Raw genomic sequence first — 26557 nt, forward strand, 5'->3', positions numbered from 1 at the left:
TCAGAAGACTGGAAAGTATACTACAAGCTTGAAAGGCATCTGATATACAGTTTCAGAAGAAAACTCTTCTTCATACAGGTAAAGCCTTAGACAATTACATTCTTCAATGTCTGCCTCTCTAAAACCAAGATACATCTGGGAAGCATAACTTACAACCAAATTCTAACTAAATTCCAGCGCAGGAATGCAGTGTCACTGGTGCAGCTTCTGCTGTGTCCTCCAGGATATTTTTGGCTGCTAGAGGTCACTTCAGAGTAAGGGGACAGGTATTCATTTGCTCTGGGGTAAGCCCCAGCAGCTGCTATGGGTCAACTCATACCTGTGCCAGTTCAATCACTGGTGCAAGCCCACACTGGCTTGGGAAGGCAGATCTGGCCTAGGAAGGGGGTCAGGATCAAATATGTGCTACCACCAATCGCACCTGCTGCCTGTGCCTGATTTGCCTTCCTCTCAGTCCCCATCACCGCCCTGGAAGAAGTGAAGGGAATCAGGCACTTACATGACTCCTTCCGTTAAGTAAAACAGGAAGCACAGTGCATGGTGGAAGTCTTCAGCATGACCTGCACTTCCTGTTCCTCAAGAGCAAGGGTGTCCAAAGTTCTTGGCAGGAGGGCCACATCATCTCTCTGACACTGTTCTGGGGGCCGGGGAAAAAAAGAATAAATTTACATTTAAAATTTGAATAAATGTACATAAGTTTACATAAATGAATATATTAAAGATGGACTTATATGAATGAATGAAGGTCTTGCAATAGCTCAAGGCCTATAAAAGGCCTTGCACAAAGCAAGGCTGGCCTTACCTTCGCTGCTGCTACTACATCACAGACGTGAAACAGTAAGCAGTGGAGGGAACCCTCATCCCACAGCTCTCACAAGAGGTCAAACAGTTGCATCGGGCCAGTGCGGGCTCTAGCAAGTCTCCGGAGGGCCAGAGGCTCATTGGAGACTGGGGGCTTCCTGAGGGCCGCATTGGGAGTCCTCGAGGGCCACAAGTGGCCCCAGGGCCGGGGTTTGGGCACCCCTGATCAAGAGGATTGTGTGGGAGGGAACTGCAGTTAAGTAGCTGCTTTGTTTTCTTGGTTGGGGTGCTAGCATCAGGCACATTAGACAACAGCATTGGTTCAGACATCCCTGTAGCCCCCTGTGCGGCATCTCACATCATTCCCAAGGATTCGTTGACCTCCAGGATTGGCTTTTCAGAAAGATGCTCTAGAATGGAGGGGAAGGTCATTTGTGCAAGTAACACCATACTCATGCTATTTGGGGCACAATTCTATATTTTTATGGTGATACTAACAACATTTTAAGTAGTCAAAGTTTCATACAATTTGTTGTCCCAAGCCATTGTTCTGACCTATTTGGAAAAACAATATTTTGGTTTATCTTCAATCTATTAAAAAGTTATATAGATGTCAAATACAGGTGTGCCTCACTTAACGACTGGGAAATATTCTCCAATTCCTGCTGTATTGCGATCACGTCATATAGGGTGCAATCCTAACCCCTTATGTTAGTACTTTCCAGCACTGGCATAGCGGTGCCAATGGGAAGTGTGCTGCATCCTGCAGTTGGGTGTCACTCACGGAGGCCTCCTCAAAGTAAGGGAATGTTTATTCCGTTACCTCAGAGCTGTGTTGCCCTTATGTAAGCACTGAAAAGCACCGACAAAAGGGGTTAGGATTGCACCCTAAGAGAACATTCAGCCTAATCTAGTGGCTCTGTGGTGTGAACAGACACTCCCTGCCAGACACTTGCTGGCTGCACAGGCTACTAGAGATAGATTTCCTCTTCTTTGCATTAAAAGCCTCTTTGTTGTGTAAACAGACACTCTGCTGCAGGTTATGCAGCAGACATGACTGCCTAATTAAGAGCCTCTTTGTTGTATTTTGACCACTGTCGTATATTAGATCTGTTGTTAAGTGGAACGTTGTTATAAGTAAGGATATGTCAAATAATAAACTGCACTTATTTAATGGGAAAATATAAGCATGTGTTGAACTTTCACTTTTTCCAAACAACATCAATAGGACTTCAAAGTACCTAAACCACATGAAGTTCATCATATGTAATGTTAATTTGTTCCTATAGCTCTTATGGTGCTATAAGACATTGCAAAAGTCTAATATCCTGTAATTTAAAAATTATACAATTGTTTAAAACACAATAAGGAATTATATCCCAGATGTTATACAGAGCTTTCTCCATACATCAGATTATATCGTTTATGTAACAGATTTGGAAAATAACTGGGAGAAACCATGCACTCTTCCTTGCAAGAAGAACTCTTCATAGGTCTCAATGCTGCCCATTAATTCTTCCTAACATCTTGATGCACTGCATATACTATAATACTGTACTATAATACTGAACACTCCACAATACGCTCAGTCACCTAGAAAGAAGACCTATGTGTACCTCAAATAGCAATCCAATTGTTGATGTTCTGAGTGTAGATGGAGAGTAGTCTTACTCCAAACACAACTAGCTGGCATACACAAAGCTCAGTATGAGAGGTGGCTGTGATAATCCCATTCCAAATTAAGGCCAAGTGCATTGCAATGTGCTCAACCCTATAAGTGCACAGTCACTGGCCAACAGTCAAAAGGGCTTCACAGACCCTTATATAGATCCTGTTCTGTGCACACATGTACACATGTGAAGAAGTTGATCACAACCTGTTTTTTTTAATATTAACAGTATTTATAGTACTTTTCAACAAAGTCCACAATGTGGTTTACAAAGTCAAATAACTCAATCGCTCTAACAATAACAACAACCTACAAATAAACAATACTGAGAATACTTTTAAGTAATTCAAATCCAATGCAGTCTAAAAACCAGATGAAAGATTTCATGCCAGCAAAATGGTTTGCTGATATATAAAGAAACCTAAACATTTCCAAATCTATACCAATGGTTACAGAATTTGCTTTAACGCCTGTCTGTGGCCAAGTATTATTTGACATCATACTTTCTACAAAATATATAATATTATTCAGTGGGTCGTCCCCCCTCAACAACAACAACTTATACAGATCAACATATACAAGCTAGAGCCTTTGGAATGATCTATTGTTGCTTCCTTCCTTAGACCGAAACAGCAGTCTAAAACAGAATAGCCAACTGTTCTTCCAGTAGTAACAAATGTGCTAATATGCACTAGTTTAAACTTGATCAGTGAATCAATGAACCATGAAAGAGAGAGGTTAATCAGGGTGTTCCAAAAACAAAGGCTGATAGGGCAGCAGAGACGCTACCCTCAGACACACATCTGTGCTGTTTTCAGTGTTGAGTTTTATGGCAGCAGGCTTATGCTTACAAAAGTTAAAAGCTTGAAATGATGTCACTGTCATATACATTAATATTTTATACAAGAAGCTATAAGAAAATTGCTATGTAGAGACAGAAGTAATGATGTGAATAAACATATTTCATGCTAACTAGAGATATACCACTGTTGGTGCTACCGTGATAACGTATATATAGCGTTAATGGGATAATTAAACCTTCACGCATGAAGCTTTAGACATTCACATTAAAATTTGGTGTGGGAGGCATGTTGTAAAGTAGAATCTATAATATCTCTTTTATAAATAGCCATTCTGGTTTTTATTCTGAAAACATGGTTTTATTTCAGGGCTGTCACAATCTGGAATGCTGCCTGACCCTGAAAAAAGCCACTTACCGTCCTCCTTGTGTGGTTTTTACAAACCTGGCAGGACTTCTGGTTTTATTAACACAGACGGCAAATGGGTTTGAAAAACCATGCATTGTAAGGAGGTAGATTATTCACTTCCTGCTCAAGTGAGCAGGATCACTGTAGCCTGTATCCACAGTGGACTGAAGGGAGGCAGTGGAAGACTTAGGGTGAAGCACACCCCAAATCTGCAAGCCAATGCCCTCCCCCAACACCATTTGCTGCTGATACAAGCCACATCAGGTCACCTCATGGCTAGACCAGCCATGACTTTATATTACCCACTGTTAAAATCAAATAAAATTTCAAATTCAAAAATGCAAGTATGGTAGGTAAACAGGTGGGTAAAAGTCAAGAGTTCTAGCTTAAAGTAAAATTAAAAGTACTGCAAGTAAGAAAGGAAAATATGGCTGTGTTGATATCAATATTCTGTTTTTCAATGTTGTATGTTAATATTTCACAAAACCAACTCTGTGAAATCCTAAAAATGGCACTCTTTTGAATAATACTAATTTTTCCTTTTTTGAAATGTTTTAACCCCTAAAATTTAAGATTTATTAATAAGCATTATAGTAAACCTAGATTTAATAATGAGCATTACATCAAATATGTACAATACCAGAAATCAAGTTCATCTCTGGTACTTTAATGTTCTTCCTCATAAAAATGTCAGCAAAGAAGTAATATGTGTGTGAGCCTCTACAAATGTGGAATTTATTCCCTCTAAACCACTGGTGCTCAAAGTGGTGGATCACGACCCACCATAGGAGCAAAAAACGGGTCATTTCCCGTTAAAGGGAGTGACCCAGGAATAGGTGTCTCAGAGGGGCTGTAACGATTGCAACTCAGTGGGCACCCAGAGACTTGTCGCCCTATCTGGGGGGATCAGCAAGCCTCAGAGAGGGTCCAGGAGCCCCGCAGCTGCCTCTGCAGGTCTCCCCTAAGCTTTGTTTTGCTCTGATCTGCAGGTCAGAGTGACTTCCGGTTTACTCCAAGTGTCTCCTGGTACACCAGAAGTCACTCCAACCTGCAGATCGGAGCAAAACGAAAATTGGGGGAGACCCGCAGATTGGGCTGTGGGCCTCCTGGACCCTCTCTGAGGCTTGCTGACACCCCCCCCCCCCGGTAAAGCAACAAGCCTCTGAGTGCCCGTGGAGCTGCAATCGCTGTGGTGCTGCTGAGGCACATCCCTCCTTCCAGTCCCTACCCTGCCCCTGGATCTGTGGAGGTTCTGTTCTGTGCCCCCCCAGTAAGGGGTAACACTATATAGGTATGTTTGTTTTACTGTAGTAGCACTTGCAGCATGGGTTCTTCTTGCTTAACTGAAGAAACAAATGTGCAGGCAACAAGCCTGCACACTACAGAGAGACTAGCAGGAAGCAAGACCTTCTTAAGACTCTTGTTCTCACTGATTACTGAAAACAAAAGGTACAAGACGTATCCAACATAAAAGTAAGCTCAGTATGTGAAGTTCAGCCCTCTGCAACAATACAGAATGATTTGCATGCAAATATTCCTGACAGATTAGCTGTATTACTAAAATGGAAATAGGACCTCAAGAAAGTGCAAGAATGATGAAGATATAGCATATAGTACTGTGACTTGTCCCAGTCCCTCCCCTGGCAAAAAGGTTCTTTCCAGCTGCTCACCCCAACCATACAGACTTGAGCCCTTGCTGAAGAGAGACCTGCATATATTTCACATGGCTGCCCTCTCCCAAGGGAGCTAATTCCCTTGATCTGCAATAGTCAAAAAGGTATTTCTTACAATTGAGGGTCTGCATGAGTAGCATAAGGGAACTTTGGCTCTATGTGCTGAAATTCCTAGCAATTTTCTGCTTTTGCCTCCTCACTCCCTGTGCCACAAGAACTCCTGAGGTGATGATTGCACTGTGGCATCCTTGTGTCATATGTGGGGGGGAGGGGGGTGTCATTGGTGCTTTTCTCCATGGTGGTATGGGGCTGGTGGAGGGGGCATCAACCCAGCAGTAGCCATTCTTAGGACATGCATCTACCTTTTCTCACCCCACCCCACCCCTTTTCTCTGGTCACTGGCTTTGGGACTGGATAGGTGCAAGTGATTAGCTCCTTGCACAACAGACCAACATCAGGCCATCTGGCCAACATGAATCAGATATTGGACCGCCACTCCATCACTGGTGGGCCATGCTGGGGTTTCCATGGATGCTGGATGTGTTGCACCAACATGGAGTTGCCTGAGTTTTTGTTTTTCCCTCCCTCTTTGTGCTGGATGGGGTTAAGTTATGACAGATGTTGCACTGATATAGCAGCAACATCAGCGCAATTTCAGCACAAGATGGCACCATCAGTTTAATTTAAAATGTGCCATGCAGCTAACAGAATTAGATTGAATTGTATGTTTTATTTCAAATAAGCTTTATTGAAATCAATGGAACATTTCTCAGTTACATGATTAGACATATGCTGCAATTCTTTAACATAATAACCTTTAGGAAATATGAAAATAAAGTACTCCTAAAAAGTACTTACCATTCAAAATTTCCTTTAGATAGCTAAACCATAGATGGCAATGGTCTTCACTTAAGTTACTTAGATTAATGATGGAATCTTTAAGTTTATTTCTATCTTCTTTTAGGCACACAAATATTGTGATACCCAATAATAAGCCACCTTTTTGCTGTCCAAGAAAACGACGGCGTTTCAGTTTCACAGAAAATACATCTTTCATTTCAACGTATTCCTCTTTAAACTGCAAGCCCGCACTAGAACCACCTGCAGAGAGAGAGAGAGAGAGAGAGAGAGAGAGAATTAAGCCTCATAATAAGTCACAATTTAAACAATTATGGCTCCATCTAAAACTAAAACCTATTACCTACTAATATTGTGTTTTTTTTAATGCATCCTTTTTTTCTTTTAAAGTAGTTTTAGCGACATACAAGAGTTGTTGACAACTTGTGAAGACAGGATAGTACCTCACACAAGCAATTGTGACGGTACAGGTTCTCCCCACATTGGCTAATGTTTGAAGGAGCCTGATCACACAGGTGATCTACCTGACATGCCAGCACTGCCCACTATCCTTTAAAAGGTTATACTTAAATAAAAAGAGGGGGGACCTCTACGAATTCTGCAACCCACTCCATTGCCCTCTGCAGGCTTCACAATGCCTCCTGGATGCAATAGGAAGTTACTCCTGGATGCAGGAGGCTTCACAATGCCTCCTGGATGTGGTAGGAAGTTATGGAAGTGAACTGGAAGTAGCTTCCAGTCATGTCTGACATTCTGAGGCACACAGTGGCCAATTTAATGGGTCATGGGCTCGCACAACCCCAAAGCAGACTCCAAATAAGGCTTTGAGGGCAGATTTGAGCATTGGATCACAACCCACCCCACATTAGGTCATGATCCACAGTTTGGGAAATGCTAGCCTACAACATGAATAGTTCCAACAATAGGAAGCCATTTTTTCAGTTGTCCTCCTTCAGGATGAAGTTATTGAGCAAAAGAGAAGAGTGAGAGAGCCTCTCACCATCCTTATCTGTCAGCATCACACTGCAGGTCATGAAATATATACCTGGGGGAAAAATATATACAGCACTGTACTATCACTGTTGCAACAGGCTACCAAGATGGTCATGCATCTCTTTGTGAAGTTTTGATGGAAAGAAAGCTATTCCATACACTTTTTATTTTCACTTATATCTTAAGTTACAACCTACATTGCAGAAGAGGCTACACGATACCCATAAAGCAGGGAAGCCATCAGATCTCAAGTAAGACAGTTTCCATGCATCTTTTCAGCTGTCAGCTGGTCGTGCAACTGGTGAGGTCCACAACCAAGGGCCAACAAAATCAAGACAGGAAAGGAACCTTTTGACAAATCCTCCCAGTCATATGCCACTTTATATATATTACAAGACAAAAATGAGTGAAGCGGGGAAAAAAATTTCTGCATCTTTTCCTTTCCTAACATCTCACTATAAAATAGGCTAGTATATGGTTTTAATGCTGGTCTTAGAAGGCCATTGATTAGCATGTTATAAACATACCTTTCACCTCTAAATTCACAGATCTTGTTTCAAGCTCAAATAAGATGCATGGAGAAAACTAACTGGAATGGTACTGCAGTGTCTCTCCTTCACAGTAGGAAAATCAAGGTGTGATTTTTTTTTTTCTGTGATTAGACCATATTTCCACCTGAATGTTGCTCAAGGTAATGTACAACAACTATACATCATTAACATTCAAAGTGTTTGACTTCCAAGTCTTTAACTAGAAATTTTTGGGGGGAAATGCACCACAACACATCCTTCATTTGACTCTAGGTCAATGAAATGTCAACACTAATTCTGTTTGTTTTCCATATTCAAAACATTCTAAATTAGCTAAACTTGTTAAACATTTACATTGTTGGTGAATTTTTTTTCCATTTAAGAACTATTGGTTCATTAGGATCATAATGATTCTTGCTAGCTGTTTCAAAACATTAACTATCCTCTCATATTACCTAGAAGGATACAGGGTACCATCTGTTCCTACAAGGGATTTAAGTATACATGAGATATCATGCTATTTATTTAATTCAGCACCCACTTCCCATTGTATTTTTTAAAGTCAATTTAATTACAAGGAATAAAGATAATCTTTCCTACCAGGTTGTTTCATCATCATAAGAGCAGAGCAGGCATCTTCATAAAATAGGTTACACTTCTTAGGTTTGCTTCTCTTTTTAACAACACTTAACATTAAGAAAGGTCTTAACAAAAACAATACTACATGGCACTTTAAAAATATCATTATAAGCCAGGAGCTTGTCTAAATCAATTTTGGCACATCTGCCTGATGCAGAGCATAAACAGGATTAGAGGTGGACTTAATCTCCTTGACGCTAATTGTACCCACAGTTGCTGCACATGTCCACTTTTTCATAAAAAAATAAGTATGCCAGAGATATTAATCTCGACCAGAATTTGTTATGAATCTACTTAGGGTGTACTATATTCTTAACAACGCAATCCTATGCATGTTTACTCAGAAGTAAGCTGTACTATGTTAAAGGATACTTACTCCAAAGTAAGTGTTCATAGGACTGCAGTGGTGGTATTGAAGCCCTGCTCAAACTGTTTCAAATCAGAATTTATCTTAATTAGTATGTGAAATTATCTTTGAAAATTCCTCACATTCTGCTGAAACATCTTTTCCATCTGGGACTCAAAAGGGCAGAGGGAATTCCTTGTGCTTTGCACCTCTTCAACCAATAGTGCAAAGTGGGAGAAAAAGTGTTGGCTCAAAGACATGGACCATTAGAACCAGGTCATCTGATCCCAATTCCCCTCCACACTGGACCTTTTAAACTGCAAAGCCCAGTGTTCATTTGCATTGTAAAGTGAAGAGGAGCTTCATATCAGATGTTCAGTCCAATCCTATCCATTGGGCTCCACTGGTGGAACATATGTTTCACCAGCGCAGCTGGCAGGATCCAAGAGAAAGTGCTACCAGCAAGAGCAACAAGGCCTCTACCTGCCAAGGACAGGTGAGTTGGTGTGGGGAGGGGGGAATGGAAGGACGTGGGGTATTTCTGGGTGGGGAGGGAAGAGTGACTGGAGATGTGGAGGAGACAGATCCAGTAACAATGGTGCAAGTTGGATCCTATCCCCTCCTTTTCCAAATCTCCCCTCCCTTTCCTCTCCTCAGACATATGCCACTAAAAGAAGTGGTTTATGTCCAAGGAAACCCATTACCACCTGTGCAGTCTATCAGGAGGTGTGTACAGCTACTTATCTCTTGCAGGTTGCATGAGTTCCCCCATCATAGGATGCAGCATTTGGCATGCATACATCAGCGCTGGTGGTGAGAGATAGGATTGGGGCCTCAGGGCCTGATCCAGATCTTCATATGCTGACTCACTGCCACTGTGCACTGTTGCAAACATGCCATAAGGCATGTTTGCGGGCCTTACTGTGGGCCCAGCGCAAGCCCGTGGTGGCCCAGCTAAGACACTGTCTGCTTCCTGGCACTCCATGCGAAGCGCCGGGCAGCAGAGAGATAAGACAGGGCAGCGGAGGGAGCAGGGCGGGACTGATGGAGCTCAGCGCCACCAGATCCAGAGCCCCATGTCAGGCTGGCTAATCCATGTCAGGATTCGCCACAGAATCGAGTAGCCCCATTGCAGGACTACTTCCCTTACTTGGGCGAAGGGGACAAATGTCCCCTTCTCCTGAGGAGCCACCAGTAGCTGTCCGGCATGCTCAGGATGCCGTGAGAGCAATTTTGGTGCCATGGCAGCCCCAGGTGCCAGACAGTTCAGGACTGGGACTTTAGACTGCTAAGTCTCGACCAGCATGGCACCGCTAGACCTTCTTGCTTAATGGTTCTAGGAAGTCTTTGCCAGGTGGCAGCTGTGACCTGAGCTTCAAGGGCACAGCTGCTCCCTTCAATTCATAGAGACATCAGAAAAGCATATGGGTCCCAAACCGAGGGCTTTACAGATCGTACACGGCACTTAGAATTATGCCCGGAAGAATTATGCCTCCCAAAAAGTCAACAACTTTTTGGTCCAAACTACGTTCTCTGTTGCTTCTGGATTGCCAAGCTGCAAGCAGAACAGCTTAGCAGGAAACATGGGTCCAACTCCAATCACCTGTTGTAACCCTTTTATAAACTTATCAGGTTATAACAATGACCTGATCAGAAAAATTTATGCGTGTGAATTATATTTGCAGAAAAAGGATGCTTGTTGTGTGATTGGATCCTATGAGGACAATCTGACAATGAAGAAAGACAAGCTTCACTGCATAGCTTAACCTTCTTCCGAACCAAGCTCTGCACAGAAGAACAATAAATATTTTTGTATGCTGGATGTGTTTACGTGAGATGCTTCACTAGCCCACGTATAGCACTGGACAAAACTGTTCGAAGTTAAGTCTGACAATGCCAATTTGTTTGCAAAGGATGAACCATCGCAACCAACCACTTTCCCCACAGGTGATAATCTTTGTCAGAACTTAAAGTGCTCTGTTCAGAAAGAGAACTTTTCACATAATGGTACTGACGTACGTTCATATTAATTGCATTAATACTGGAGGTTTTTATACATTTACATATGTGCTAAACATTTTTATACTGCAGACTTGTGGCATAAAGGCTGCAATCCTAACCAACTTTCCAGCACTGACATAAGGGCAATGCAACTTTGAGGTAAGGGAACAAATATTGCTCCACTTTGAGGAGGCCTCCATGACTGCCCCCCCCCAACTGCAGGATGCAGCACATGCCCATTGCCACAGCTATGCCAGTGCTGGAAAGTTGGTTAGGATTGTGCCCAAAAAGGGTTTGAGTAGCAATGTGGCCTAGTGCGGGTCTTACAAACATAAGCCAAAATAAAACACAATTTGCACAATCCATTTAACAGTCATATGGCTTGAATTTCTACTTCTAAATTCTAGACCAATAATATATGCACACTAGTGCCTTGATCCTATTTGGGCTTTACACCACTGGAACAAGCATTATGGAGGCATAAGACGCTTTCTGGTTGTCACAAAATGCAACACACCAGAATGTGTGGCCTAGTTACTGCCGAAAGAGGGAAATGACCAACTCTGCACACCAGTGGGCGGAAGACACCCATCAGTGCCAGTAAGTAGTACAGGGATAGAGGTGGGGGATGGAATGGGGAAGCCATGGGGCAGGGAGGAGGGCAGATTGGCACCAGGAACTGGGCAACATCTGCAGCACAGCGTACACCAATATCCTAACCCCCTTTCAGGCCTCGATCCCTCAAGCTGGGTCCATGTGGCTTGACACCAGCAATATAGCTGGTACAGGTCCAAGTAGTCCCAAGTAGACCCTGCATGTCCTTACCCTGACATAATGGAACAAGTCCTCCCTTGCCCTGAAAAGGCCTCCAAAGGCCAAAACTGTGAGATGCAGCAAGTGCCACATTGGCGCAGCTACATTGCCACACAGGAACTTGCATTGGAGTGGGCTGTAAGTGTATAGTCAGAGTTGTGCTTATTTGCACAACTTGGCAGGACAGGGAAGCATGCTTAATGTACAAAACAAGGAGGAATGCAATATGGGACAATGTCAGTAAATCAATTGCAAGATGCGGCACATCTAAAGTAAATGTCCAATTCACTCACAGCAAAAAAAGTCACAGTATTAAAAAATACTATGCAATCTCTTAGAAAAGTCTTTTGCTTCCAGATGAATGCATGATTCCTTTCAGAAGTATTTTCTATATATTGTGAAGCATCACTGAATACAACCTGTATTGGTGGCGCTGCTGTATATCCTGTGGATATAGTCAAAGGATCAGATTATCTCAGACTCAACAACTTCAGTGGCAAATGGCACTAATAGCAGCATAGCTAAGGCTGGCTTCAGGGCTTATGCATGCTCATTCCTTGATAAATCACAAAGAGGTGAGTTCTCACTGGGTGACACAAAACTGCATGTCTGAACTGCTCACATTTTCTTTGTGACAACATGGGAAGATATGGGTTTTTTCCTATGGCATTTAAGCTGTGATGGCTGCTCTGCTAATAGCCATTCAATGCATTTCAGGTACTCATCTCTGCTGCATTCAGATACTGAAGTGTTAACAGAGGTGGTGAAAAAAAGCTAATGAAAGAACTGATGTAGATTTCTCTTCTCAGGCTATGCATTGTAAAGTTATGCTCTATTTGTTTATTAGACTATGTTGTTGACTTATCCACACATTTGTAAAGTTATATTTTATTGCATTCTATTTTTAGAAAGAACATTTTTTTCAAAAAAAAAAAAAATAACTGAGTTTGCATCCACAACAGGGTTATTTTTTCATATGGTAATTATTACTTCGAATTTTCTGTCTATTTACATTTAGTCAGAGCTAGCTCACCACATCATGGATTCCCTTTATAATGAGTGTCTAAACATAGTGGCTGTGATAACACATTCAAATCCTGTGGAAAAAATGAAATAATATACAAAGGATCCAACTTTCAGTTATTACTGCAACTTGCTTGTATGAAGCTCTTTATTTTGATATTAACAAGGTTCTAGTACAAGTCATATCCATTATGCTAAGATTTGTCTTTCTGGTCTTCTGACATTACGGTTCTCTTTATTTCAATCTTCAGTTGCTCGTTGTATGGTATTTCATTCTTATAACTTATAATGTGTCTTCACTGGCTCCTTTTTCCAGTCCATATTTGTTATGAATTGCTGCTTCTTATTTTTAAGGATTTCTATTGTCTTGCTCCTTTCACACTCTGTGCCCTCTCATTCTTTATGCTCTGCTCTTCTCTGCCTAACATACTGGTGAGATGTCCAAGTTTCCTCCACACTGGCCCCTAAGCCTTGGTCATTTGCTCTGTTTTTCTGCTAAGCATGCAACTCTCCACATCCATTTTTCCTTTAATCTTTCTTCTTTTTCAAAGTTTTTAAATACCTATTTGTTCTACTGCATTACATGGCTATTTCACTTCTAGGACAAAGCCCATTCTCTCACATTTCCTTTGCTTCCCCTGCATTCCACTGCCCTTTCTGTTATCTTAGTCAATTTTAGGTTCTGGATTTATAGGTAAGAGTTTTTTTAAAGGTGTATTCATTTTATTAAACCAGGCTTTTTCAACCACTGTGCTGTGGCACATTGGTGTGCCATGAGTGGTCCACAGGTGTGCCACAAGAATTTGGGGGAAGGTCACTTATTACAAGGGCCAAAGGGGGATGTGAGCCCCCCACTGGCAGCATGGTGTGCCTTGTCAGTTGTCAAAAACCTGATGATGTGCCTTAACAATTTTAGTGCCTTGTCAGTGTGCCATGAGATGAAATGGGTTGAAAACCACTGTATTAAACTGTTAGTAATTTTAGATGTGCTATATATAAAATAGGATAATGAATCTGCTGTTACATTTTGAGCTCCCTTAGAAGCACTAAGGATTCAACCTTAATTGGCGTTAAATCAGTTAGCTTTGTGTTTAGTTAGCTTGAATTCTATCTTGCTAAAATGTAGCAGGCTGAAGCAAAGAAAAATTTGTGTTCAGTTTGCAGAAAGGTCCGTGCAGGCCAAGTAAAGAAAAAATGTTGATTTTACAAAATCAGGATACATGTAGAGTGTAAGTTGGGTTGTTGGGAGATATGAATAACTGCTTTAGCACCTCAAGAAAGTTCACTAGTAATCCTCATAGGAAGAAGATTGATAGTAGCAAAAAGGCACTAGCATACCTAGGGTAGGAAGTGGGCAAATGCCCCGGGACGCCACCAGGACGGCAGCAGTGCAACCCCCTGCCACCCGTCTTTTCTTTTACAGGCCTTTCCAAGGCCTTCTGTGGGCCAGAGAGGCTGCCCATGTTCTCACCAGCCCCCAGAAAGGCCTAAAAACATCACTTCCGGTTTTCAGTGAAAACCAGAAGTTACGTTTTTAGGCCCTCTGGAGGTTCAAAAGGCCTTCTGGGAGCCGGGAAGCTACAGGTGGCCTCTCTGGCCCTCAGAAGGCCTCCAGACATCCCCAGTGGAGGTGGGGCTAGGGCAGCATGGGACGGCATCTTGTGGTTCTGGCCATGGGTGGCACAGGGGCCAGGATCACAATTGCAAACAGGCACTTTCAGTAACTATGCTTGCAGAATGTAAGATTATTATATAATAATCTAACACAGTGGTTCTCAAACTGGTGGGTCGCGACCCACCAGTTTGTGTAAAGGTTCCCCCATCCCTTTAAGGGGAAGGGGAGTGGCAGGAAAGCGACCACCAGGATCGCGTTCATATGGGGAGCGAGGGGGGTGCTTTTGACTTACGTTAGGTAGGTAGGGCTGCTGCAGGAGATGCAGGGAGCCCTGTGCAGCCCTCCCTGAGGCTTAGAACGTTCAGAAAAAGTGGGCACAAAGCACTTCCGTTTTGCAGGAGGTGCTTTACTCCTGCTGTTTCTGAAAGTTCCGAGCCTTAGGGAGCACTGCAGAGGGCTGCGCAGGGCTTCCCACACCTTCTGCAGCCTGCTGCAGCCCTGCCTACATAACGTGAGTCAAAAGCACCCCCTTCCCCCCCCATATGGATGCGAACATGGGGATCAGTCGCTGCCCTAGCCCCTCCCCCACAAAGCCTTACTGAGGGAGTAAAGCTCCCTGAAAGTTTGAGAACCACTGATCTACCATAATTACAAAGTGTGTAGAGTATTTTAAGCATACATTTCTCTGTTTCAGTATTTGTATCATGCCCTTGTAGTCACTCAAAGTGACCTTCATTAGTTTAAACAACTAAAGATAATCAAAACCAAGTAGTTATCAGACAGCAAATAAAAAAAATTATTTATATAGATCATCTACTTTACCAAAGTGCACATATAGAAATATAGAATCATTCCACTGAATGAAAACAAGCTTAAGGAGAGTTTGAGCCCAATCCTATCCAACTTTCCAGCACTGGCAGCCATGCCAACAGGGCATGCACTGCATCCTCCAGCAGAGGAGTAATGATGGAGGCCTTTTCAAGGTAAGGGAACATTTATTCCCTGACCTTGGGGTTGCATTGGCACTGGAAAGTTAGATAGGAATGGGATTTTTATATACTATAGTATGCTCTATCAAGATTGTTTGTGCTTCTTATGTAGCAGATACTAAATGCAAAGCAAATGTTCACAGCACTCAGGCTGTTAAATGACTGTGTGCTCTTTCTACATGTTGTTTTGTGTCCTGTGTTGTACCTCATGGTGGTTGTAATCATTATATCCACCTATGAATCAGATTTGTCAATCAGGTTTCAAGAAGAAAGTTTATGAATCAGAAGTGTGATTAAATACAGTAAGGGCGCAATCCTAACCCACTTTCCAGCACTGACTTAAGGGCAATGCAGCACTGACTTAAGGGCAATGCAGAATACAAACATTCCCTTACTTTGAGGAGGCCTCCGTGAGTGACACCCAACTGCAAGATGCAGAACATGTCCCACTGGCACCGCTATGCCAGCACTGGAAAGTTGGTTAGGATTTGGGCCTAAGTAACTTCTATTTCGAATAATAGGTAGAGACATAGAAGGTACTACATAAGTGAAAGTGCATTAATATTAACCTAGCATAGCAGAACAGAAAACTAGATTATATTGAAAAGAGATTTACCTGTGCTCTTATTTGTAACAGATGTGTCAGTTACATAGAGTACAGCTAATCCTGTATGTAGGTTTCATTATGAGTGTGCAGTCTTTACTCATTGTAACCATCACACTTAATCCTACCATCCTCCACAACGATACTCTCCCCTTCTCTTTATTTCTGTCTTACTCATACCAACTGCTTTCAAATAATGAAAGACATGCACATTCAGATCATTGCGGAAGGAAAGATGGAAGGAAAGATATGCTGCCTTGAAGAGATATGGGCTAGAAATACCAATTTCCAACTGAAATTGAGACTCAATGTGACACACGTTGGAGAAACAACCAACTCACTCTTTTTAACAACTCCTCCCCCCCCCTTCTCAGTTTGGCCTGGCAGGGAAAGAAGGTTTCATCTACTGGAATATTCAGCTGTTGGGGCTACCTGCACAGCCTATTCCTGCTAAGAATACATAGGAAGATTCTCATGTACCTCCTTAATGGACAAAATAACAGCAATACAATTAGTACAACTATCTGGTTGTAATTCACACAAGTGGGGAACAGGGATGGGTACCTGTGGCTGATTGTATGGGAAGCAGGAACAGAAGCGTAATCACACTGGGTAGTAGGGTATTAGCCGTGCCACAGTCCCCAGCTATTTGCCGAGCCACACTGACAACACTGGGCTGGCACTGCAGATCAGTTTGCCCATCTCCCTCCATTACAGCACATATTCTTATTAAACCAACATGACCTGCCCACACCACACCGCTGTAACTAGTAATGGGGTCTTGCATTGCACCCTCCTGCAGCAACTATCCATCTGTTTACAAAGTACAGGATCATGTTCATTTTAACAAAAGAACCCTTTTTAGAACAGTTTTTAAAAAAAGACCAGAAACATCTATTTGTTATAATACCGTTATAACACTTTGTTTTCACTACTGTTTTTAGGGTTTCTTACAAAATCCTGTGTTTCAAAAAACACTTTTAAAATCACATTGGTGCCACTCAATGGCAACAATTCATTGCTGATATCAGTAATTACGGTATGTCAAAATTTTTGTTTTTCTAAGCATCACTCTGTTTCCAGGATACATGCTACTCTGTAGAGTGTAACATCTGTTGCTTCTGAAATTGAAAGGTTTGCTAGCTAAGCATACTTTCCTATATCTCACTAATGGATGTAAACTTACAGGAAAGATACTTACAGCTGCCTCTCTTTCTGCACTGGATACAGTGGAGAATGTTTCAGTGTTACTGCACTGCAGCACAAAAAGTTAGTTAGGAATGGACTGTATAACAATAGTTCCATAGGAATTTTCTGAGTAATTGCTGACAAAACACTGAATTCTGAAATTTAGGAAAAATCACTTCCCTCAGTTCATTTTCCTCTTTCACAACATTCTCTTTCCTATCCTTCCCCAACAAAAATTCCACATTTTTTGAAGTAGAGGCAGATAATGAGCCAATTAATGGTGCAAATCAAGAGATACAGAGAGCATGCAAGGACCAGTTATCTATTAGAATGCAATTCTGAGTGTCAAAGGTGATTTTTTTTCCACTGTCAGAGACATTTTCATAAGTGGATGCACCTATAGGGATAGCAAACAGTTTCTGTACATGGATTAACCTTACTGAATTGGAGTAAATAAACAAAGTCCATATCATGTATTGTACTATATGGTGCATGTATGCCTAAATCATCTATATAGGTGGGTATATATCTGTTTAGATATGGCAATATATGACAGAACACAACAAACTCAAAGTACTGACATGTGGTTACTGCCAAATATACTAATTCAGTGGTTCCTAAACTGTGGGTCAGGACCCCACTGGTGGGCCATGACCTGATTTTTGGTGGGCCATGAAGGGCTGGACAGTGCCTCTAATGTAAACACAGATAATGGCAAGATCAGATAACTAATTGCCTCAAATTCTGAGGCTGTTCAAAAATTGCTAATTACCCTGCAAACAGCTTAGCTCCTGGAGTTTGCAAGATAGCTGCCAGAGATCAACTGCTGGGGTTTGCAAGGAGCTGAGTTCCTTCAGTTTGCAAGTACAGGTGTGTGCCACTTTGAGACATTCCAGCTTATGGTCACATAACCAATGACCATGTGTGGTCATGTGGTCATCAGGGATGCACACCCCAACCTTCCAAAAGGGGAGCCTCCCCTCCCTTCCAGATGGTTTCTGAGCCTCCCAGAGGCACCGCATGTCCATGCACTGCCCTTGCAAGGCTCAGACTAAGGGAAACCGCATCTCTCGCGCGATTTCCAGCTTCCTCCATGAAACCGGAAGTTGATAGAAAGACATGATTTCCCTCAGTCTGAGCTCCACAGAGGCAGCGAGTGGACGCGCTGCCTCTGGGAAGCATCCCCCTCCCTGCAGAAGGTTCGGATTGCGTCAAGTACTGCTTGATGACAGAGATCGCAGTCCCAATCCCTATTGTTAAGTGGCGTACGACTGTATGTGTAAATATAGGGAGAATTCCAAAAAAAAGCCAGAAGATTTTATGTTTATTTTTTTCTGGGAAGGAATGTGGAAAAGGAAGTTCATTGCGGTTGTTTCATTATGAAAAATGGATTGAGTTTTTTTTGTAAATAAATAAAAATGTTATTACTTGTAAGTAAAAAATAAAAAGTCTCATAAACCTGGTGGGTTTAGGTGGGTCCTAATAAGAGTGTCATTTTAAAAAGTGTGTTCTGATGCTAAAAAGTTTGGGAACCACTGTACTAATTTTTAAAGAAAGACTACAGATGTAAAACGCTTTGCAGAATTGTAGCTGTAATTTTTAAAAAGTCAAATTCTAAATTGAAATAATAGATACCATCACAAAAGTAACAGATGTGCTTTGGGTACATCTGGACAAAAACATAAGCATATGTGAAAGAAACCTAATACTATCTTAAAATCAGTTGATGTCCAAAATAAAAGCAGACCCTTATGGTGGAATAGAAATATATATGTATCAAATACACAACACATTATGTCTGAACAGAATGTTCAGATAAGGAAGCATAAGTAGCAGAAATTAATACCTTTTTGTAATAAGCATATACATCAACATTTTAACAATAAGTTAAAGCATGCAAATTCATATTGCTTGCAATCACACATATCCAAACTGAATTTGGAAATGCTTTAGAGATGATGATATGTGTCATTAACCTGAATAGAACTTCATGAAATCACACAAACAAAAAAGACTTGGTAAGATGAACAAGGAATCAAGCAAAAATAATGAAAGTAACTTTATTATTGTATTAACATGTTTCAAGACACATAAACTAAAATTCTTTCACACTTCAGTATTTTTGATAGGACTACACAAAACAAAGAGAAGTTATGAAAGCGAATTGGATGATAGTGAGTCTCCCTCCTACTCCTTTACCTTTCTCCTTCATTTAAACAGGAAATGTGTGACATATATTACCAATGTGTTCGGCACTGCCTGTTCTGTTTACAGTGTTCAAGCTTCCCTGTATGAAGTGATCACTTCTTCACATGATCAAAGAAGGAGAAAGACAAAGGGATAAGAAGCTCCCTGCCTTCAAAATGGCGGAGGTGGCATCAGATCAGCTTTTGTCATCCCTGCACCTCCCTCTGCAATATGTTGAGTCTTATCCTTCCCCCACCCTTCAGCCAGGAAGAAGGCAGAGTATCATCTTCATACAGACAGCACTTCTAAAGCACTCCAAGTGCCTCAGAAACGCAACCCAATAAGGCAGTGGTTCCCAAACTTTTTCAACTGGTGGCTCCCTTGGCCTAATGGGCCAGTGGCCACAGCTCCCCATTAGGGCTAGAATCCTATATATTGTTTAGGGTGGCAGGTTTTTCATAATGATTCCACAGCTTCCCTGGTTTCCCCAGGGAGCCACTGCAATAAGGAAAAGTCCTAACTCTTCTTCAAGATTGGGAATGGAGAGACAATGGGAAATTGAAGGTGCTTGGAAGGTCTCAGAAGCACAGCACAACTGAAACAATTATTTCCCACCCCTTTCCTCATCTCCCAAACTTGAAAGAAGACTGGATCTTACTGGTAGCAAGGCACCCAAAGGGCCAATCTATCCAGTGTCAGTGCAGCCACAATGCACCCTTGAGGAAAGGGAATAAATGTTCCCTTACCTGGAGGAGGCCTTCATGCTTGCCCCCTCCACTGCACAATGAAGTACATGCCCCATTGGCATGGCTGCAGAGATACTGGGAAATTGGATAGGATTTGGCCGTAAGTCCCTCTGAAGCACAAAACTAACTCCCACCCTTCACCCTCTGGAGGAGAACTTGGACTTGACTTGTTACACTTGTGATGCACTTAGAGCAAACACACTGTAGCTGTGAGGATAATCTTCCAAACTGGTTCCAGGCTTGGGAGAAGGCCTGGGGCTCTACCGAATTGTTCCAAATGTGGGAGTGCCTCAAAAATATAATGTGACAGAAATGAGTTCCAGGCCCCCTCCCAAGGAGGGAGCTGGAACAGGAATAAGAAATTATCCCTAGCCTTGTACTAAGTTTTGGAGGTGTAGCATAAGCAGGGTTGTTAACCCCTGCTAACTGGTTAAGAGGCACTTTTTCAAGTGGGTGCTCCTCTTTTATTTAGCAGGGGGAGAGTAACTGGCCCGCCTCATCCCAGCAATGTCTTTTCTAGTGGCTGTCTGCTGGTGTTCTTTTGCATATTTTTAGATTGTGAGCCCTTTTGGGACAGGGAGCCATTAGATATTTGATTTTCTCTGTAAACCGCTTTGTGAACTTTTTGTTGAAAAGCGGTATATAAATACTGTTGTTGTTGTTGTTGTTGTTGTTGTGACAACCACAAATTTTCAACTGGCTAAAAGGCCAGCCAAAATTTATGAAGTGGTGTTAATAATCAAGATCTATCATGTGATTATTCATAAGCATCTATAAGAAATACATCTACATGCTAATGAGTAGTCTTCCCATGATCCAAAGCAAAAAGGCCATGTTCACTAAAGATTGAGCCTACTTATCTGCAGATTTTTGATCCACAAATTTGGCTAAAGGCAGATCCTCTGGACCACTGTTGAGCCATATTTGGCCCAACCTGAAGCCTCCGGAGGCGACCAGAGATGCGCTCCGGTCACGTCCAGAGATTCTTCTGAGACCCGTGGAGGTTGAGCACAGACTCCACGGCCTCAGAATGGCCTCCAGAAGTCCTAAAAGGGCACTTCTAGTTTTTAGTCAAAAACCAGAAGTGCCTTTTTAGGACCTCCAGAGGTCATTCTGAGGCCCATGGAGGCGACATGCAGCATTCACACACCTCAAGAGCCTCCAGATGTGAGCCTTGCGTTCACAGATCTCAGTAGACCCTGAAATCCATGTAATTTGATATCACGTGGAATTTGGTATCCACAAGGGGTCCAGAAATGGAACCCTCTCAGATAACGAGGGTCCACCTGTACAGTATAATCTGGCTACAGCAAATATATTTCCTGTTCTGCTTCAGTTCTGTTCTTTGCTAACCACAGTAGAATGCACTGTCATGAAAGTTAGGAAAGTAAAGAATTAGGGTAAAAACACCACCCCAAGTTTTTAAACAGTATACATGTGCCTCTTTCTCACTTGCTTGCAGTTAGGCAGTAAATAAGTTCCACAGCCCCTTTAAGCCTTAAGCAGAAAGAGAAAACGACACTGGAAGTGAAACTGTTAGTACTATGGATCAATAATGCGATTCTACACTTTCCTTTTGTCATTTAATACTGCAGACACACAATTAGTTTATAAACTATTTTCTCCAATAGTGAAAAATAACTTTTTCTATTATCCTACTAACCTTTCAGATACTGTTAAATCATACCTATGTGAAAAGGATTATAGATACATCAAGGAAAGAGATTGCAGTCGTACCAGACTGGACTCTAGTTTTTTTGTAAGTCATTCCAGGTAGAAAGGTGCAAGGAGTCACACAGAGAAAGTTGCATCTTTAGCAGCAGATATTGCTGTGTGGTTGTACAGGCTCTCTTATTCGGACTGCTTGGATAGGAAGGTGTTTAGGTTTTGGAAAATTACATTAATATAATGAGAAATGCTTCCTCTTGTTTTTTCCACTGTTTCCCAAAGAGGTCTGCTGGCTTCTTTGACATTTTTCATCTGTACAGGTACACACCACAGAGCAGAGAATAAAACTTGTAGCATGTACCTGCACTGTGTGTGGGAATGAACACAAGACCTTCTAGTTTAAACTACAGAAAGTTAAAAAAAAAAAAAAAAAGCCTTGGACAAATATGCCTGGATTTTGGATGTCCACATAAGGGGTAATTACCTGTAGTTGTGTTTCTCACTGGTTTCTACAGCAACCAAGTCACAGAACATTTACAACAATGGCTTTGTAAGAAAGCTGCAAAAAAAACCCAAAACCCTACTCCAACATATCACAGCCTCAGGGCACAGTGACTCAGAAACACAAGAACCATTGAATTCTTGTTACACTGTGACTATTAGAATTCTCTAAGGCATTGTTCAGACTGCCAAGTCATATGACTTTTTCCCCTAGGTTTACAATGATTGTGAACCCCTGCAACAGTATATCCTTGCTTGTTCCTCCAGTAAAAGACATTGTGATCATCAATGGTAGCAGGGCCTATGAGAGGAATTTTAGCAGGGGATACAAAGCTTCTTTAGAGCCCCTTCCCAAAGAGGAAGGTGGGCAATGGGGGCAGGCAGAATGGGGGGGGGGGAATTAGGGTAGGGAAGGGTGCTGACAGCCACAACAGTCTTTGGAGCTCAGGTCTACTAGGCTTCTTGATACAGAGCCCCCCCCCCCCCCATCTACCTGATCTTGCAGCATTGGCAGCTAGATAAAGTAATATGGAAAACCAAACACACTCCCAAGTCTCTCTAAAATTTTTGAAATATAGAAAATGGATTGCAGAATATTACCATTATCGTATCCAGGGTCACACTAGAATGGATCAAAATGAACTTCTGCAGCAGCTGTAGCCCCACAGCTGGGTCCCTGAGCTTCTATACACTCCTTTATGGTTATGGGATCCACAAGCCAAAGAGCTACTGTGGCAGGCCAGTTTCCTCCCAGATTTGACACTGTGTTAAGGAGGGTCATGGATGCTTTCCTGGGCCTGGTGTGTATGGCTGGCGGCAGCAGTTAACACTGCATGCACATGGTTGTGCCCCGGCATTATGCACTGGCAGTTAGTTCAGGTGAGATAGGAAAATGTCAGGTTCCAGGAACTTTCTGGGCCCCCTCATTTGGCTCTTGGGTCCCCTTTCTGACCCTGGGCCTGGGTACAAATTACCCCCTTTACCCCCTCTCCTGGGCCCTGAATGGTAGTTAATACATAACAAGAGCTGATCAGAGTATTTGATTATATTTGGGTTGTCCCCTTTTTGTGCAGCACTAGGCATGGGGGGGCAGTGGAGAAGGGGCAGGGGTGGATGGCCAAGAACAATCATTAGTCAGCTTGCAAATGAGAGGCAACAGCTTCTTCCTCACCCATTTGCAGCTCAAGCCTCTGCATGTTTGCTCAGAAGTCCGCTCCACTGTCCTCAGTGGAACTGACTCACAGGAAAGCGTGCAGAGGATCGCAGCCTAGGCAACCCGTCGCTGCAAGCAGGCAGGCGACCCCAACGCTTCCAGAAGTTAGCGTCGCCCCTCCCCCCACAAACACACTGTGAGATGATCTGGGAACGAAGGGGGGATGGGAGAGCCGGGCGTCCGCTCAAGCCTATGCCTGCCTACTCAGAAGTCAGCCCCGTTATAGTCGATGGCGCTTACTCCCAGGAAAGTGCGGATCGGCTTGCAGGAGGAGGAGCCTGGAAAACTTGCAAGGCCTCTGGGAGGGAGTTTGGGAGAGGAAGGGGGAGGCCGCCTTCTGCAGCAAGGAGGGCCCAGAGAGCAGCCAGTGGGACTTACTTCCGAGTAAGCACGCTGCGGGAGCGGGGGGGGGCAGGACGGAGGCGCGCGCACGCACAGCCCTCACCTAAGGGGCTCTCGGGCTGGATGGGGCTCCAGCTGAGCCTCTGGCCGCTCAGCACCACGTCGCAACTCTTCTTTGCGATCTCGAAGATCCCCCTCAGGAGCGGCTGGCCGTCTTTGCCTTCCTCCGCCGCCTGTTCATCCTCCTCCTCCTCGCACACCTGGGCGCCGCTTTGCAGAGGAGGCTCCCCCTGCGTGGCAGAGGACCAAGCAGGGGCGCCGCTGCCCTGGCGCCTCTCGCCCTCTCTGCTCCCCTCCCGGGGGTCCCCTGCGCGCTCAGCCCACGCCGTCCTTGCGGGGCGCAGCATTGGGGGTCCTTCTCGCCTTCCCGCAACCAAGAAGGCGGAGACGCTCCCAGCAGCGCGTCCCGGCTGCTGCCAAGGCAGCCAAAGACTCTGGAGGGAGGGAGAGGTGCGCGGGCCAGCGCGCGCACCTGGCCCTGGGCCCGGGCTGAGGCGCGCGACCTCCCCTTCCAGCCTTCGCAGCCGGGCTGTTAATGCCACTTGCGCGCGGCCGCAGGGAAAGCCTCTCCCTGTGTGTCCTCAAAAAGGCGGGAAATGGCCCTAGCCTGGACTCAGGGCTGCAACCCTCAACGCATTTACCTGGGAGTAGGTTGCCTGGAAGTCAGTGAGGCTGGCTACTTGAGTAGACCTGGATAGGGTTGCACTGCCAGAGCAGTTCTTGCAAAGGGTTCCTTAAGAACAAAAACAGCCCCACTGGATCAGGCCATAGGCCCATCTAGTCCAGCTTCCTGTATCTCACAGCAGCCCACCAAATGCCCCAGGGAGCACACCAGATAACAAGAGACCTCATCCTGGTGCCCTCCCTTGCATCTGGCATTCTGACATAACCCATTTCTAAAATCAGGAGGTTGTGCATACACATCATGGCTTGTACCCTGTAATGGATTTTTCCTCCAGAAACTTGTCCAATCCCCTTTTAAAGGCGTCCAGGCTAGATGCCATCACCACATCCTGTGGCAAGGGGTTCCACAGACCAACCACACGCTGAGTAAAGAAATATTTTCTTTTGTCTGTTCTAACTCTCCCAACACTCAATTTTAGTGGATGTCCCCTGGTTCTGGTGTTATGTGAGAGGGTAAAGAGCATTTCCCTATCCACTCTGTCCATCCCCTGCATAATTTTGTATGTCTCAATCATGTCCCCCCTCAGGCGTCTCTTTTCTAGGCTGAACTATTCTCCTTCATGGAGAACTATCAATGACTGGAAATGCTTTGGGGTGGGGTGGGGGAGAGAGAGAGAGAGACAAGCTATCAAATCAGGAGGTCAAGTGCCAAAGGATCCCTTTCCAGCATGTCACATGGAAAACCCATGACCTCTTCTTCTAGGGGTGGCCAACTTTTCAGCTTGAGGGCTCCAAGGCCCTTAACAGTTCTGAAGAGGGAATTTCAGCAGGTGCAGCTTGTGATTTTTCACACTCACTAACACAAGTTGTTGTGAGCAAACACACGTATACATGAAAGTGATAACCACTGATTAAGGGCCCCATGCTATCCAGTTTCCCAGTGCTGGTGCAGCTGTGCCAATGGGGCATGCGCTGCATCCTGTGGTGGGGAGGCAGTCACAGAGGCGTCCACAAGGTGAGAGAACATTTATTCCCTTATCTCAGGGCTGTATTGTGGTTGCATCGGAGCTGAAAAGTTGGATAGAATGGGGCCCTGAAACCGCACTATAGGAAGTAACTATAACATCATTCTAAAGTACAGTAGATGTGTTCACAGTACCATATTTACCAGTGTGTTAGATCAGAGCTTGCTGCAAAATTGACTATGGCGACTATCACTCCCTGGCGGTAGTGGAAGATGTTAGGAGGAAGAGGATGGGCCAGATTGTAGCTCTACCTTGGGAACTACAAGTTCCTTTTTGAAGTAGGCATCTAGGGTAGGTTGCCTTGCCCACTGTTTCCTCTACTGAAGCATTTCCTGGTAGCAAATGATTGGCCCCATACTACTCAGAATACACTACGCTCACTGGTACAGCACTAGCCAAATGCACAGCATCTGTTGGCTGAAAGCATGGCACAGACAGCTGTACTTTTCTACACTGAACCTTTGAACAGCTTTATGGATTTATTTTTTTTTTTGTATCTGTGTGTGTGTGTGTTTATTGATTTATTTTACAATGTACAGTAAACCACTTTATGAACTACTCCTGTTGAAAAGTGGTGTATAAATACTGGAACTCCTTGGTCATGTGAGGCAAATTTATCCCCTTCTCTGTCTCCAGACTCAAAGCAGAGGGAAGATGTACCCATTGGGTAAAATTTTCTCACCGTTCCCAGACAGTATATGGAAAATCTTGGAATGGATAAGGAGAGATGGTCATAATATGTGCAGTATGGTTAAGTTGAATAGCAAAACTACTTATAAAAAGGGAAGATTGTACTATATAAACATGTCATTACCTTGGGCACCTGAGCTCCTGTGCCAGTGTCTGTGTTAGCCACAACCCAAGATAGGCCAACCCAAGACTGGCATTACAGTTAAATGCAGTGTTTCTCAAACTGTGAATCGGGACCCACTAGGTAGGTCATGAGCCAATTTCAGGTGAGTCCCCATTCATTTCAATATTTTATTTTTAATATATTAGACTTGCTGCCATGCTACCATGGTTATGGGACTTTGATTGGGGAAATATTACAGATCTGTACTTTTAACAGGTTACTATGTATATGCTTTTAACAATGATAGTAAATGGAACTTACTCCTGGGTAAGTGTGGCTAGGATTGCAGCCTAGGATTGTTAGAAATTTTCCTGCTTCATGATGTCACTTCTGGTCATGACATCACTTCCGGTGGGTCCTGGCAGATTCTCATTCTAAAAAGTGGGCC

The 26557-nt window shown here is 43.4% G+C and overlaps 1 protein-coding gene across 1 annotated transcript in view; it reads right to left on the minus strand.

The window, feature by feature from the left end:
• Positions 1-24014, minus strand: part of CERKL (ceramide kinase like) — a 54942-nt gene extending 30928 nt beyond the window's left edge. The window contains exons 1-2 of the mRNA XM_066638855.1: positions 23711-24014; positions 6210-6452 (exon numbers count right to left, since the gene is read on the minus strand). Coding sequence (XP_066494952.1) covers positions 6210-6452; positions 23711-24014 — 547 coding nt within the window. The remainder of the gene's footprint in view (positions 1-6209; positions 6453-23710) is intronic.
• Positions 24015-26557: the final 2543 nt, after the last annotated feature.

The sequence above is a fragment of the Tiliqua scincoides genome, chromosome 1, assembly GCF_035046505.1.
Source record: "Tiliqua scincoides isolate rTilSci1 chromosome 1, rTilSci1.hap2, whole genome shotgun sequence".
Lineage (NCBI taxonomy): Eukaryota > Metazoa > Chordata > Lepidosauria > Squamata > Scincidae > Tiliqua > Tiliqua scincoides.